Source organism: Gasterosteus aculeatus, chromosome 1 (genome assembly GCF_964276395.1).
Source record: "Gasterosteus aculeatus chromosome 1, fGasAcu3.hap1.1, whole genome shotgun sequence".
NCBI classification, from domain to species: domain Eukaryota; kingdom Metazoa; phylum Chordata; class Actinopteri; order Perciformes; family Gasterosteidae; genus Gasterosteus; species Gasterosteus aculeatus.
The window spans coordinates 16773240-16788469 of record NC_135688.1 but is presented as its reverse complement, the minus strand read 5'-3'; the positions used below and the strand labels follow the sequence as shown (position 1 = coordinate 16788469).

The 15230-nt window shown below is 47.6% G+C and overlaps 1 protein-coding gene across 5 annotated transcripts; it reads right to left on the bottom strand.

Moving 5' to 3' along the window:
- zc3h4 (zinc finger CCCH-type containing 4) lies at positions 1-14827 on the bottom strand. Of its 5 annotated transcripts, none has more exons than XM_040174947.2 (14): positions 14475-14827; positions 10423-10738; positions 10003-10110; positions 9627-9885; positions 9248-9414; positions 8348-8444; positions 8045-8238; positions 7796-7912; positions 7235-7346; positions 6820-6929; positions 5750-6357; positions 5350-5654; positions 4478-4708; positions 1-3940 (listed from the first exon to the last, which is right to left on the bottom strand). In XM_040174947.2, exons 1-14 carry the CDS (start codon positions 14552-14554, stop codon positions 2244-2246), a joined length of 4401 nt encoding a protein of 1466 aa, XP_040030881.2. In that variant the 5' UTR covers positions 14555-14827; the 3' UTR covers positions 1-2243. The 5 variants fall into 5 exon arrangements, with proteins under 5 accessions (XP_040030881.2, XP_040030922.2, XP_077963600.1 ...); XM_040174988.2 differs by having other exon boundaries at positions 8099-8238; XM_078107474.1 differs by having other exon boundaries at positions 9684-9885.
- Positions 14828-15230: the final 403 nt, after the last annotated feature.

The window sequence follows — 15230 nt, the reverse complement described above, 5'->3', positions numbered from 1 at the left end:
TTTTAACTGGTTGATCATGTATCAACTTTATTTAAATATTTTAACAACCTCGCGTACAGTTAGAAAACGCCAGGATGACGGGATATAGGCTTTAATTTACATAGCAGGGAAAAAAAGCCATAAAGGAAATATCAAATCAACAAGAAGTTTCACGCTTGCTTTAGCGGACATCAGCCCCCTTTCACAGCCTGCGAGGAGGCAGCAATTGTGAATCTTTTGTTAGCTAATATCTCGCCGAACACAAAACCCAATTTAAAAAAATAAACACGCCGGTCTCCTCGCTTCACACTGTTACGGCTGTTTTACGTCACACCGAGGTGAGCGACGATCACATATTCCTGTCTTATAAAATGATTCGGTTCAAAAACTCACGTGAGGAAGCATATTTGCCCAAGTATAAAAAAATAAATTAAAATGATCAACATCTATACACAAGACGGTGGATCCCCGACACCTTCTGGAACTTCCAGAAGCTCTTGTTGTGTTTATAAAGATTTTGTAACAAGCCCATTGAGGTGAAATCAACTTTGTGGAGGTGAATAAAAGGGAAAAACAATCATTTAACTGAATGCATCCCGAAATTCACTTTTCCACCCTGAAAGTGTGCTCTTCTTTGCCTGCCAGCATGCAAGAGAAAACCATGTTGAATTATTTCTTTATTTTTTCACACTGGTCGTAGTCAAATTGATGACGTGGTTTTCTTCATGCAGGAGCTCAGACAAGAGGGAGCGCCTGCAAAAGATCAATGCATGACTCATGCGTTAATTGACTTTTAGGTCCAAAATCCCATTTCTGATTGTCACACCGTCGACAGCCGCTGAAGCCAAAGAGTTCTAAATAAATGGTGATGAGGCTGCTAACTATTCCGAATTCCACAGACCGGTTATTTAATTTAATTCTCAACAAAATGGTTCATTAAAGAAAAGCGAGAAAAAGAGAACGGTTGTGTGAAAAATAAAATAAAAAGATAAAATATGAAACAGATTGAAGCTACGAAATGTTTTTTTTTGTAGAAAACAAAAACATGTTGAGTTTCTCGTGCTAATACTGTGGCTTACAGAGAATAAAACCTGCCAAAATAAAAACAAAAAACCGCCGGATAAATACATTTATATGCCATTAAATCTACCAAAAATACTATTAAAATAAAGGGTGGCATTAATCAAATAAAAAAAACTATATCAATTTGCCTTTGAATCAATTTAAATTGACTATTCATCAAATAAGTAACTTTTGTATTTTCTAAATATACAATTATTTCTTGATTTATTCATTAAGTCTGGCAGGCTTTGTCATCCATAACGACTAACCACCACATCTTCTATCTTCATTCATTCATGAACTCTCCAAAGAAAGATAAAAACCAAGTTTAACTACAAAGCAACTGGACAGCTGAGGGATGGGGGGGGGGGGGGTCCGGGTAAAAGGAACAACAGCGGCGTAGTGGTCAGAACCGAGTGTAACTCCCTGTACCAGTAAAGCTAAAGGGTTTAGGTACAGCGCTACATATCTGAAATGAAACAGCATGTGAACAGCTGGAAGCGCTACAGACAATAAAAACACGGATAGCGCCCCCAGGAGGACATAAACCGGCAGTGCAAGGAGAAAATAAATACAAAAGAATACAGATTTTAAGTTTCCGCATTTCCGCCTGTTGATCTGCAGCAAATGAGTCATACAGAAAACAAAATGTATGCTATTGTTTGAAAAAAACTTACTTATCTGCTTCAGTGCTGTTAATTTAATTTCAGAAAATGACCACAACAAAGCTTTATCTTTGCATCTGTTGCCAAATTTGGCCGATGAAGATATATACGTCTACTGGTTTGAATGTAAGAACTGAAATGAAGAGGATTGATGAAAAGAATCTAAAACATTCTGTATGAATGCGTTTTTGCTGCTGTCTGAAAAACTGTCTTCATTTAAGTGTTGAGAACAGGAGAATATATTTATTTATACATCAATAAGGCTGTTTAAAATAGAGATTTAACTTTAAACCCTTCCCATAACCCAAGTCTTTTATAGAATCTGCAACACTGCATAAAGTATGTGTGTGTGTGAGAATCAATTTGTTCACACAACTTTGTCTTGGTAAGCTTCTTACAGTCTTACGGGCAGTTGCCTCGGTGCCTCTTTCCTTCTCGTTTTTCACCGATCCGTTCAGTGTCCAAAAATGTTAAAAGAAGCTGACGGCCGTCCGCACAACGGGCCTCAGGGTTCAGCAGTCAGAGTGGGGGGAGGGGTCACTGACAGAAGGGCGAGGCTGTGGGGTCGAAGCCTTTGAAAACTTCCTTCAGCGAGGCCTTGTCCTGCTCTGAGGTCGCCTGGTCGGGCTGCACCGGGCTGCTGCCTCCGAAGGGGCTGCCCGTCCCGCCGGGCTTGGCCGCCTGCTTCACCCCGCCGAACAGAGAGGACACCGGCAGGCTGTGGACCCCCGCGGGCCCCTGATCGCCGGCGGCTCCGGGAGCACCTTGACCCGCGGCGGCTGAGGGCCCGCCCTGCGCCGTGGCATTGGGCGAGGGCGCGGGTTTGGGCCGCGGCCTGTTGTAGCTGTTGTATCGGTCGGTTCCCTGCTCGCCGCTTTTTTCTGGCTCCGGTTGGTCCAAAGCAGACTTACGTACAAACAGGGGCTCTTTGGACTTGGGTTTCACCGCCGGGGGGTCGCTGGGTTTGGACTCTGCGCTGGCTGAATTGGGGGAGTTGTTGGAGCCGCTGCTCATACCAGGGCTGCCTGGTTTATTAGTCCGAGGGTCATACAGACTGATGCTGCTCAGCACACTGGCTCCCCCTGGTGCCCCGGATCCCCCGCCGCGGCCCGGCCCACCCGAGGACAGCAACCGCGGGTCGTAGGGGGCGGTGGTCGGGGGAGGGGAGCTGGATGTGGGTGCCGGGGAAGGAGAGGAGACGGGGGGAGGCACGGGATCGGAGGGTTGCTTCAGTGCGGACTTCTGCGGCTGTAGACGGGGGTCGCAGGGGCCTTTACGGGACACGCGGGGGTCGACGGGCTTTTCTACAGGCGGGGGAGGCATGGGGGGAGGCGGACCGAGCAGCGACATCGAGGAGACAGTGGCAGGAAGGAGAGGAGGGGAAGGAGTCTGGGACGGGCTCGAGTTGACAGTCTTCAGGATACGAGACAGCAGTTCAAAATCTGGTAGGGAGGAGGAGGAGGAGGAGGAGGAGGAGGAGGCGGAGGGAGCAGGGCGGTCCACGGTGGGTGGCGGGGCCTGCGCGGGACATGGCTGCAGGGGAGGGAGCGACGTTTGAGGCAGCGGCTGAGTGCGGGACAGACGCAGGTCTATGGAGGAGACGGGTGGGATGCCTGGTGGGAGTGGGAGGAGGTCCTGCTTGGGGACAGGCAGAGGGAGGAGGTCCTCGGGTGACCAGGTGATGGTTTTGCAGAAGGCCGGCATGTGGAGAAGGATGTCCTTCTTGATGTGGCTGAATTGCTGCAGCTGCGAGCGCGGGTCTCTCAGAGCCATACCCATGAGCGGGTCCAGAGGAATCGGCACCGGCTTGTCCCGTAGAACTCGCTCCGTCTCCTCCTCCTCGGCCGCCGGGGTCGTGAGCGGCGGGGGCTTGTAGACCAGAGGCGGCTCCGGTTTGAGGGCGGGAGGCAGGAGAGAGGTGGGTCCCGCCGAACCAGCCGCAGCTAGCCGGGCCAACCTGGGGTCCGCGGGCGGTCCGGAGGAGGACAGAGTGGGCATCGGGTGGGGGGAGTCGGCCGGGTCCGCGGCACGCAGCAGGCGGGGGTCCCGGGCCAGGCGGGGGTCTGCAGGCCGTGCCGGGGCGCTAGCGGGACTGGCCTTTTGTAGGCGGGGGTCGCTCGGCGGGCCGTCGCATTTCTGGGGAGCTTGGGTCTGCTGACGGAGCGTCTTCAGGATGGAAGTCACGCTACCACCTCCATCCTCATCCTCACTGGAGTACCAGTTCCCTGAGTCGCCTATGAAAGGACACAGAAGCGGGGGATGTTGAAATATCAAAGTCTATCCGGAAACAAGAAAACCCAGAGACACATTCTTTAGACCAGGCACACATGGAGACATTAGAACATTCTCAACCAGAACGCTGAAACGACTTAAGTTAACAGTAAGACGCTCCTCGTTCAACAGAAATGTATATCTGAATTGTTCTGTTTAAAGTGATCTATTGGCGGAAAAAAACATCATCTTTGATAACCTGAAAATAAAAATAGTGGTTTTTACATGCGGATGCTGTCCAACCGCTGCCACGTTTCCACAGTAAATAGTCTGTTTGGCTGTTCATGGCGGCCATTGTAGTTCACCTACACGATCGGCGCCTCCACCGCAAAAATAAACCTACACGCTGCAGCTTTTCAGGGTTCTATAGACAATAACTAAGAATTGAAAGTCGGCACCTTGAAGAATGCATGGTTGAGTAATTCTTTGAGGGCTACAACTCACTGTTACAAAAGAATAACTAACGAATACAGCGACAGGTGCAGGCGCTGGTACTCCACCTTCAGTGTCTCTGCTCTTCTCTGCTCCTCCCTCTGCCATCCGCCGAGCTCTCTCCTCTTCCTCCTGCTGCTTCTGTTGGATCCTCATGAACAGGACCCGCTGCGCCGGAGGCAGGAAGTCAGGCACAGAGATCCCTCCCTGATTTGCCGACGCTCCGTCCGAGCTGCCCGGCTGGTTTCCGGCATTTTCCCCCCTCTCGTCCATACCGCTGAAACCCTGGTAGTTGTCACCTGAGAGGGGACAGCAGCGTGTCAGTGCAGAAACAGTAAAACCCAATTTCCACCAAACCTTTTCCACCAAAACTAGCTCATATGCAGGGTTTATTTTTGAAGAGAGCAGATGATGCAAAAACCTGCCGAACCTTCCTTTCCTTTGGCCCTCTAAGGAGGTCTAGGTAGACTAGTGCGCCACTTCTTTTGGTTTTTGGGTGTGCTGCAAACACACTGGGTTAATGTCGCTGTGGCTACTCCTTTCTTTACTTAGGTTACTTATTCAGAGTTGGTGATTGATACAGTGGAAACATTAACAAAGACATTTTGGGTGACTCGTTTAGTCTGGTGTCTTTGAGGAGAGCTCATTACTTGCATGTTCTAGTAGAGTAATAAATAATTATAAAGTACCTGCTGGTCATATTTATTTTATGTTTCTTCGACTCAAAGCATTAAATAAGTGTGCCACGTTTCCATCACTGGCCGAGAACTACTGCAGTATTTCTTCCTGGGAATCAACGTCACTTGTAACTTTCCTCAGTCACATCAAAAGCCGAATGTTTGTGGTAGTGAGTTTTTTTCTCTTTTGCAACCAGTAGAAAAAATACATTACAACAATTAACTGTTTGCACCAAAGCCTTCGACTGCTGGAATTAACTCACCTTCTTGCACCACTCCCTCCATCGGCATCCCGTCCTGCTGATTGAAGAAGTTATTAAAGAAGTTCGGCCCACCCGGTGGGGGACCTGGAGGCATGGCCCCTCCGTGCGGAGGGCCGTCACCAGGCGCGAATCCTCCCATCATCGGCGGTCCACCGGGGCCCATGTTGGGGGGCCCCTGGTTCATCCCGGGGTCTTGCATGTCAGGTGGTACCATCCCTGGGGGAGGAGGGAAGCTGGGCGGGGGGGCACCAGGGGCCCCTGTGGGTGGTTCCGTTTGGTCCTGGTTGGTGGTGGGAGTCTGGCCTCTGATAGAGGAAGGAGGGGAGGAGTTAAGATCACTCACTTTATGTCATCATCCACTGATCATTTTATTCTTGATGTTTTATTTCAGATTCCTTACCTGACGGCGAGTTTATGAGCCAGCTGAGCCGTTGGCTTAACTTTAATCTCAAACAGCGAGGGGATCTTTCTCCCGGCGGAACCTCCTCCGCCGCAAGGAGGTGGGGGGCCCATGTGGGGGCCCATGTGGGGGCCCATATTGGGGCCCATATTGGGGCCCATATTAGGGCCCATATTAGGGCCCATATTAGGGCCCATATTGGGGCCCATATTGGGGCCCATATTGTGGCCCATGTGGGGGGGAGGGCCACAGGGCCCAAGATTTGGGGGGCCACCTTGGAAGGGACTTCCGTCAGGCCCATGGGCAGGGGGACCAGCACAAAGGTTAGGCCCAGAAGGTCCAGACAAAGGTCCCCCGGAACCAGGGCCTGGTGGGGCTTTGTTAGCAATGGGCCCCTGGTTAGGTCCAGGAGGACCTCCAAAGTCACCCATCGCACACCCGCTAAAATCCCCGGCTCCTAGGTTGGCGTCTAACGGGACCGGCCGAGGAGGGGTGGGAAGTAGGCCAACTCCAGGAGGGGGTTTGGGGAGAGGGTTGATCCCCTGCTTCTTCAGCTCCTCCACCTCCTTCTCGTCCTCGGCTCCGGCCTCTGCGTCCTCGGCCAGCATCTAGAAAACAGAAAAGAGCTCCGCCTGTGAGTTTATTTAATATCATCTATAAAACAAAAGGAACACTTCTAAGCTCACAGAAAATAGCAGGGCAACCGTGTAGAGCAGTGGTCCCCAACCACCAGGACGCGGACCGGTACCGGTCCGTGGTCCATTTGGTACCGGGCCGCACCACAGAAAGCTTTTTTTTTTTTTTTTCAGAAAAATGTTTTATTTTGAAAATTGATCGGATTTTCTCCTAATTATGTGCGCTCGTCCCTCTGACACATTCCCCACGCGTCACCAGGCGTTTTTCTTCACGTTTACAATTGTCCTCTTACCGTGCACGGCAGTTTCGCCCACCAGCGAACAGATAGCGCGACTACTACACCCCCCCCCGGACCTTCTCGACCGGTCCGCGAAATATTGTCTGACATGAAAACGGTCCGTGAGGTAAAAAAGGTTGGGGACAGAGGACCCTACCTTGTTGAGCAGGTCCTGCGTGTCATCGTTGAGGGCATCATGGGAAAACATGCATTCGTCGCCGTTGACGCAGTTCCCCGTGGTGTGGAACAGCTTACAGGGGAATTCCCGTGGAACTGGAGTCAAGGAGAAGCACTCAAAGAAAGAAAGGAAACTAAAACTTCTGGGTGCCCCCCCGCCCCCTGGGTGAAGCACTGAAGCACTGTGATCGGCCGGGCTGCCAATGCTTTCCTTTGACTACGTTAATGGGCTCGTCCTGACCCGAACCACTCAAGGTCAAAGCCAAACCTATTGCCTTTCTACCAGCAACGTAGGTCCCTGCTCGCCAAGAAACGCTACAGGATTCATAAAAAGCTTTAATATACCCATAATTCCCTGGTGGTACTGAAACGTTTCTCTGCGTGGTTAAGGATATCATGCATGTAGGGACAGTGGTCCGCTCTGGCACAGAATCCAGTGATGTAGAACTTGCACAGCTCCTTCTTCTTGGGCAGCTCGATGTCGTGGCTGAAGTTGCAGTGGTCCCCCTGCAGGTAGACGATCAAACGATCAAATCTGATCTTCATGCTCATCATGTTTGAAAGAACTTCTAACGAACACTTTATACACCAGAAAGGACTAAATAAATGTATATTGACACCTGCATGATGTGTGCATCATGCAGGTGTCTAAACATGCAGGTGTGCATGATAATTAGTGGGAGATAGCAGGCCTACAGTATTTGCTACTTAGAAGCGGTGCACGTCATCGGAAAGTTGGGAGAAATTATTCATTTGAGCTCACATTGATGTATGAGGTTTTTCTATTCAGAAATAAAAATATATGCAATTACATTTTGAAGGTATGCAGATGTACACTATAGCTGAAGTGAATTAAGCCAATTTTCATATGTCACTTAAAATTGTTTCACAGGTATTAAAAAAAGGATCAGAAATCAAGACACCAGGACATTGAGGAAACCTTTGTGGGATCTTACCCAGGTGCATCGTCCCTCGATGTAGTACTTGCAAATGGCCTTTCCTTTCTTATCCTGGTGCTTCTCGTTCATATTCCTCCTCCCCGGTCCTGGTCCATCGCCTCCAACCCCTCCGTCCTAAAACACATCAACACAAAGTGACACAGGTGAGAAAGATGATCCTTTTATTCCTCATGTCTCATCATTGGGGGGCACTGGGGCCCCAGACTGGAGTGAAGCAGCCATTTGCGTTAACCAGCTTTGAATTACCTGCTTTCTATCAGGACGCTTTGGGCTGATCTGAGAACAGTGCAAAAGCCTCACCCCGTTGTCCATGTCCCCGAGGTTGTTTTCGTCATCGTTGCCCATGTCCCCTCTTCCTCTCCCGCGGTTCCGACCCCTCCCTCCTCTCATCATGCCCCGTCCTCCTTTGCCTCTCCCGCGCCCGCGGCCACCTTTAAGCCCTGGAGACGGAGTGAGAGGGACCGTGAAGGGGAGGGAATTCACTTTTCCCCACGGAAAGGTAAGGATTAAAAACACGTACACGAGCGACGAGGGAAGATCATTACTCACCTCTGCCCCGGTCTTTGGTCTTCTTGTACTGATTAAGTTCTTTTGAGTAGTCATCATAGTCATCCTCACCCATGTTGTCATAGTCATCATCTCCAAACTGGAAGAATAGATTTCAAGTGTCAAACGGATAGTTTTTTAGAATTATTGTTAGGTGCCTTCAGACTGTTTCAGTTATGGGGAACTTAATCCCTTGTATTTACTCTCTTTAAATTCCAAAGACTCCATCGACGAAAATGTTTATTTCACCTCGCAGAACGCGGGAGTTGCTGGTCCAAAATAACCCCAAAACCACCAAATACACACAAATACACAGAAGAGAGCAGGCGCAGGGCTGGAGAGCGTAGGTCGACTAACAGCGTCAGAGTTGGTTGGGAAAGAGCCGTAATATGTTTGTATAAAGGCCGCACAAAAGTGTGAATATTTTACAAATAGCGTCAACCAATAGCGTATTATTTTGATTTTTCCCATCCACTGTGACTAAAGAGTGTAGCTAGTAAAGATAATAAGTATTACTCCAACTTTCTTTGGGGAAATAGAAGACAGCAGCAGCACTAGGTGGTGACCAGGCCTTAATATTTGTCTTATGTAATATTATTTCCCATCCCAGTACTTTCTAGTCATTTACTTATCCTGAAACCACCATCAGACTTCAATGTCAATGCTGGAGAGTTAAAGGAGCTGACACACATTCAATACAGATCTATCCAGGTTCGCCTAACACGGAACAAACCACTTTGTGGAAGAATAAAGTCAATTGTGGGTTCTTTGTTTTTTGGTTCTATGGAAGCTTTCCATGTCAATTATATTCACGCAACTGAGCGAATACACAAAGTAACTTGTTCCCAGTACTTTAAACGAAGCAAATAGACCACGGCTCTCATCCTGAGCTCAAAGCCTCACCTCCATCTCTTCTCCATAGCCGTCCCCATCATCGTTATCTCCCCCCATCTTTCCTCCTCCGCCTCCTCCGCCTCCGCGGCCTCCTCTTCCCCTGCCTCCTCCTCTTCCCCGCCTCCCTCCCCTCATTCCTCCACGGCCTCTCTGGTTCTTCATGCGACCTTTGCCCCCTGCAGGGCCACGGACATAAAAGGAGAAAGGAAACGGGTCAGCGATTCAACGGTGGAACTTGAATTGATTAGAAGCTTTTTGGAAAATAAGTGTCCATAAATGTGGGTGACATTAATAAATAAATAAACCAAACAGAAAGGGAAAATAAATATTTTCCACTAGTTCCAGACACTTAAAAATTGAATTAAAATTTGAACGGGCAAATATTTACCGTGCAGAAGTCTATTTTTCAACTCCAACAGCTTTGATCCAACCGCCGAGGACCCACCTCGTCCGCGGCCTCCTCCTCCCTCCTTGGCCTTGCGGTACTGGTTGAGCTCCTTGGTAAAGTCGTCGTACTCCTCGTCCCCAATGTCCTCCTCTTCCTCGCCCTCGAAGTTGTCCTCTTCGAACTCCTCGTAGCCTCCGTAGCTTTGCTTGTCCATCTTCATGTAGCCGCCCTTCTTTGGGCCGCCGTAGCCGACGTGGGGCTGGAGACGGGTTAACGTGTCAAGAGGTTAGTACTTTTCCACGAGAGTTTCTTGAACATTTGACATATATCTGCATTACTGAAAGATACATTTAGCCATCCAGTTCTTTTGACTTACCGGCGGGGGGTACTGTGGACTATACTCTCGGTACTTCCTCTTCTCACTGGGACTGTAGTCGGAGTCATCACTGAAGTCGGAGTGGTCGTCATCGGAAGACGGATGGCGCTGAGGAAGAGTGTAAATTTTGAATAAAACGGCGGGTCCACATCAGTTCTCTACTGGTTCAATTCAATTATTGCCCAAAATCGCAAATTATCTGAGGGCTTTACAGTCTGTACACATGCAAGATCCTCCGTCCCGAAACACAAGAACTCCCCCCCAAAAAATGAGAACCCTTCCATGTGGAGCAATGGGGAAGAACCCTTGAGGAGAAGGCGAGAGGAGGAATCCCTCTCCTGGGATAGACTACACTATGTCATGTGTACATTCCATTCCTATGAAAGAAATGATTCAAATATCGCGAGTTGACAGTCTTACTTTGTGTTTGGATTTGCGTTTCTTCTTGGACCTCCTCTTCTCGCGCTCCCGCTCTTTCTTCCTCTTCCTCTTGCGTCGGTGGGATCTCTCCTCATCAGAGTTGCTGCTGGCGTGGGGCTCCTTGCTTCGCCGGGGCCTTTCCCCGGGCCCCTCCCCTCCTGCTTCAGCTCCTCCGCTTGCTTCTTCACGGCCATCTCCTCCTGCTCCTCCTCCACCTGCTGCTACCGCTGCGGACGGCCCCCCACCAAAGTCCTCCTCCCCCACCTCCCCCCCATCGTCTTCCAGCTCGCCCTCCTCCAGCTCTCCATCCTCTCGCCTGTTGTATAGGACACACAAGTGGGGGGGGAGGGGGTACATATGTCATTTCATTGTGGCCTTGGGCTCACTCAGCTCAGTTATATGCTTCTGTCATAAAAATACATTTAAAAATGCACATTTAATGGATTGTTGTCAGAGTTTGTGGATGGAAAATGAGTACAGAGTGTGGTTGGCATTTGGTGCTATTGCACTTTAAGGATTCATAGTGTACCTGGCACCTGCGTTGCAACATTTTCATTTTCGGAAGTCAAACCATTGTGAAATAAAGTGGATTATTTCAAAGCAATTTAGAATGCGCTTAGCAACCAACAGCTGACTGAGGCCCCGAGGCATCAATTGGGCTGGCTGCACCTATTTCTGTGAAGACGTGTTATTTTAAACAGCACAACCTGCTTTTTAAAACACAAACCGCGTGCTACGATTAGTGAAACACGTTGCTTTTCTTCTATTTCGCAAGTCTGTGTCTTAGTAAGTGCCTGTGACTGCAAGTGATCTACACCAACACAAACACACACAGCACTTATATTTCTCACAGATGTTTGCCGGTTTATACTGCAGATGAAGCCATTACTTCACATATCCATATAACTAACCAAGCTGCCACAGCATGATAAGCATAATCATGCAATGGTGTCACTGCTACAAATCCATTAATATGTAGGAAATCAGCTATTGTCAACATTAAAAGTGTTGTATTCTAGTGGATTCAAACGCATAGTTTATAACACGCCATCATCTCAGCTCTGCCTAAGCGAGTGTCTCATGTAATAACCGTTTTATATCATGTGAACATACGATAGTTGTGCCTTTCGGGTTAAAGCCACCAGACCGTCCGGGGCCGAAGGGTTTCCATTCCAGGGCGATGTTGGTGTCACTGTGATCAACTGCCAAGGCGGGACCATGAGCTTCTAACGGACATGGATCACATGCAGGTGTGATCCTGCAGAGACTAAAGGACGCGTGCCGGTTGAGGGGCTGGCGGGGCTTGATTTAATGTTGAGCTGCCATTACATGCAAAATCCAATTTGACATTGAACTAATCCAAATGATTGGCCTTTTTATCCAGACATGAGATGCCAACCACCTAGTGACCATATTCTCAATGTTTCCCCCCCCCCCCCCCCCCCCCCAATGGCACATAGATGGAGGGATATTGTTTACGGAACCAGCAAGAACAGAGATCATGTTTAACACTCCCTGTTGGAGCAATCGGACCCGAAGTGGTGCCTGCTGCAGGCTGGGAATGAGGCCTGAGCACCGTGGACCGGATTCACAACAGAAACACACCGGAGAGCACAGAGTGAACAGAGGAGTCAGAGCAGGTGGCGGATTTAGAGGAAAAATAGCCCAACTGTATGTGTACACACAGCAGCCCACCACGTCCCCAGCATGCCAGCTTCCCGTCTGCCTTAATGATGTGATAATGATACATTCAACAACACAGCAACACGGGGACGTGTCTGACGCCACTGAGTAGATGAGTTCATTCATGGAACACAACGAATTAGAAGTTGACAACTTAGAATGAATTAAAAATAAGTTGTACAGATAATTAAGTGAACTCATTTTTCATTTTTAAAGAACAGGTATAAGACCTGGAGACGCTCACCGCACAAAATCCCTGTTTTGTGCTGTGTGTCACCGAACACAATCAGGAACAAACAACATATTTCTTCACGTTTGAAAATAGAATCCTGAGCTTCTTCAGCATCTCTACCGAGCTGTGTTCAAAGTAGCTCCAAAAATCGAAATGTATGCACATTGTGCAGCGTTTTCGGTCATCATTGGCTCAAAACCAGCATGTTTAGCCAAAACATATCAACAAAGAAACTTGTTAGCTTAACTTTGCTGAACTCTAAGGAGCTACTAGGTTTGAATCCAAATCCAGCGAATTTATCATAGCAGAAGCCTCTCTATCATAGCAGAAGACGTTAGCTGTACTATGGAGGCACGTTTTAATGATGGGCTGGGATACACCACAGGCAAAAGTTGGCCGATTGAGATGCTGTGCAAACATCACCTAGTGCCAACAACGTCCACATTTCAGAGGGGGAAACTTACAATACAAATAAACTCCATCCAGACGTATCTATGCTTAGCCAAAGTGATTACGAGAGCACCTCAGGTTAGTGGGGACACAAGTCCGCCGACCCAAACCTAACCGACCTGTGAGAGGAAAACCTTATTAGACCTACACAAATACCCAAGTACTGCTGACAAGTAAGTGCAGCCAGATCCAGGTATTTTATCCACTTAACTAAAAAGCAAGTATTGAACCAATAGCAACATCTCAGACAATGACCACTAGCAGCAACCATCAAGTTCTAAAAGTTCAATAAAGCAAAAGATCAATCCAGTCCAGAGGGCTGGTTGAGTGACAGGATCCAGCATGCATCATAATGCATCACACCATGAGATCAGTGCATGAGTCCACGTCTTCACTAATTCTACAAGCAAATGGCCATGATTAAAATGCGGAATACTTACTGTGAGAGAGTTTCTTCACATATTGCACTCAAAGACATTAAAAACGTTTTGGTTATTTTTTGCTCCCGAACCTTTTAGGGGCCACTAGTGGGGTTTGTGGGACGTGGAAATGGGGCCAACTGGGTTAACATGCAGCACATTTTGCCAACTGGGGATTGTGGAGAAAAGGGAAGGGAACTTAGTGTTTGACTTGAAACACTTCTGGGATGCTTTGCAGACGTTTTACACATTTTGGGGGGACTTTGGGGGATGTTTGGGTCGACTCAGTGTGGGCACGACTGTGGATGAAAATTATGTGTTAAGACAAAACATCCATGACAACAGGCAGCACGTTGAAAATAAACCAACAGCCAACAGGATACAACATCGATTAGCGAATAGCGGAACTCTCAGAAATGTATATTTTGATATCTACCGTTGAGATTGAAGGGGGAACAAATCCCAACGATCAAAATGATGAGAGCGACGAAATGAGCGCGTCCCTACCCGCGTTATTAAAGTAACGTTAGTAAGACCACGACTCGGTGCTATTTAAAGTGCGTGGAGCTAACAAGCGGCTTCCTGTTGGCTGTCGTTTACAACTACTGCACGAAGAGGTTTTAGCGGAGTATAATCAAATGTAACAGCCCATACTGGTCGATTAACACACACGAAGACGGTCTCAAAGTATTCCTTTACGCGACGTTATATTCGAGCCATTAGCTTAGCCTGTTTTTTGCCAATTGTGTACGTTTAGCCTACAAGCTAATGCTGCTAAAGTTAGCTTAAATTAGGCCCTTCGTTAGCAAACGACTATCGGTCGGAATTTCATGGCATTTGTGGCATAACGGTTTATGTGACCACACGCAATTTCATTAAAGCAAATTAGCGTTAGTTAACTTTTGGGAACAATGGGAACGTAATTAACCGATGCTTTGAAATCGTTGGCGTGGCTGGACTGGCGCTGACGGTTTTGTTAATCAGATCTTTCAATCTCTTCTTTCTTCATACACGTTGGTCGGAGTCGATTGGTCGTTGATTGAGGCAACGTGATAAAATACAGGGAATAACGTTATCCCGGGTTAGGTTTGGCCTCCCAGTTGGCGGTGTCGTGACAACATGGCGTTCTTTACCTCTGTACTCGTTTTCCAGAAAAGGCGAGTTTAATCCCTCTGACAGAAAAAGGAAAAAGAAACCCCGGGCTTTTTGTGTAAAAGCACAGGACAAATAAATAATTTCATATAAATATGATTGTAGAATTACTCGACCTTTCGTCAGTCAGGAGACTGTTGTGTTCGTGGTTGGTAGTTGGGGAGTTTGGATGGACAGTCATGCTTTCCACAGCCATTTCCTCTAGCTACATTGAGGTGCAAAAAAATTACAACTCGAAACTGGAATCTACTGGCTTATGCGTCACTTCACTAGGATCTACTTGTTTTTGGTTTTAAGGAAGAGTTTCAGTTCATAGTAGGCAATTCTCCACTACAGTTGTAAGAGAAATATGATGAAATTGAGTCCTGACGTTCTCCGTCCTACAGTAGCGATGTGAAATGACGACTGGTAAACTTAAAATGGCGGACTGTCTTATCGTATGCGAAACAGGGCGGGCGTTCTCCGAGGATGACATCACGACGAATAACGTTCTTCTAACGCTCCTCACGGAAATTGCCGAGTGCTGACTACAAAGGGCGAAATGCGCCCCCGAGCTTGACTCGCAGGTGCCCTTGACGAGAAAATTGATTTGAGAATATTTAATTAATATTTAATTGAGGTTTATTCATGCATTGAACTTTTAATTTTCTTTAAATTGATGTTAACATTTACATTCGCGCCATATATTAATGTATAATCACTAACATTTGTATACATTTACTCACTGTAATTTCTCATGATGCATATATTTGCTGTATTAGATTAGATTCAAAATTGGCTGTTTCCTCTTTACAATACTACTTATCGTATATACTTATTTTTGCCTACATGTTTTTTCTTTTTTACCATACTGTATACTTGATCAAGCATTC

What these genes read in the sequence shown, in the direction of transcription:
- zc3h4 (XM_040174947.2), bottom strand. Translation starts at nt 14,554, where the DNA reads ATGGCTGTGGAAAGCATGACTGTCCATCCAAACTCCCCAACTACCAAC. An exon ending in GCTATGGAGAAGAGATGGAG is followed by an intron (nt 8,445 to 9,247) that starts GTGAGGCTTTGA and finishes CTATTCTTCCAG; the next exon opens with TTTGGAGATGATGACTATGA. An exon ending in TCGAGGGACGATGCACCTGG is followed by an intron (nt 7,347 to 7,795) that starts GTAAGATCCCAC and finishes GTCTACCTGCAG; the next exon opens with GGGGACCACTGCAACTTCAG.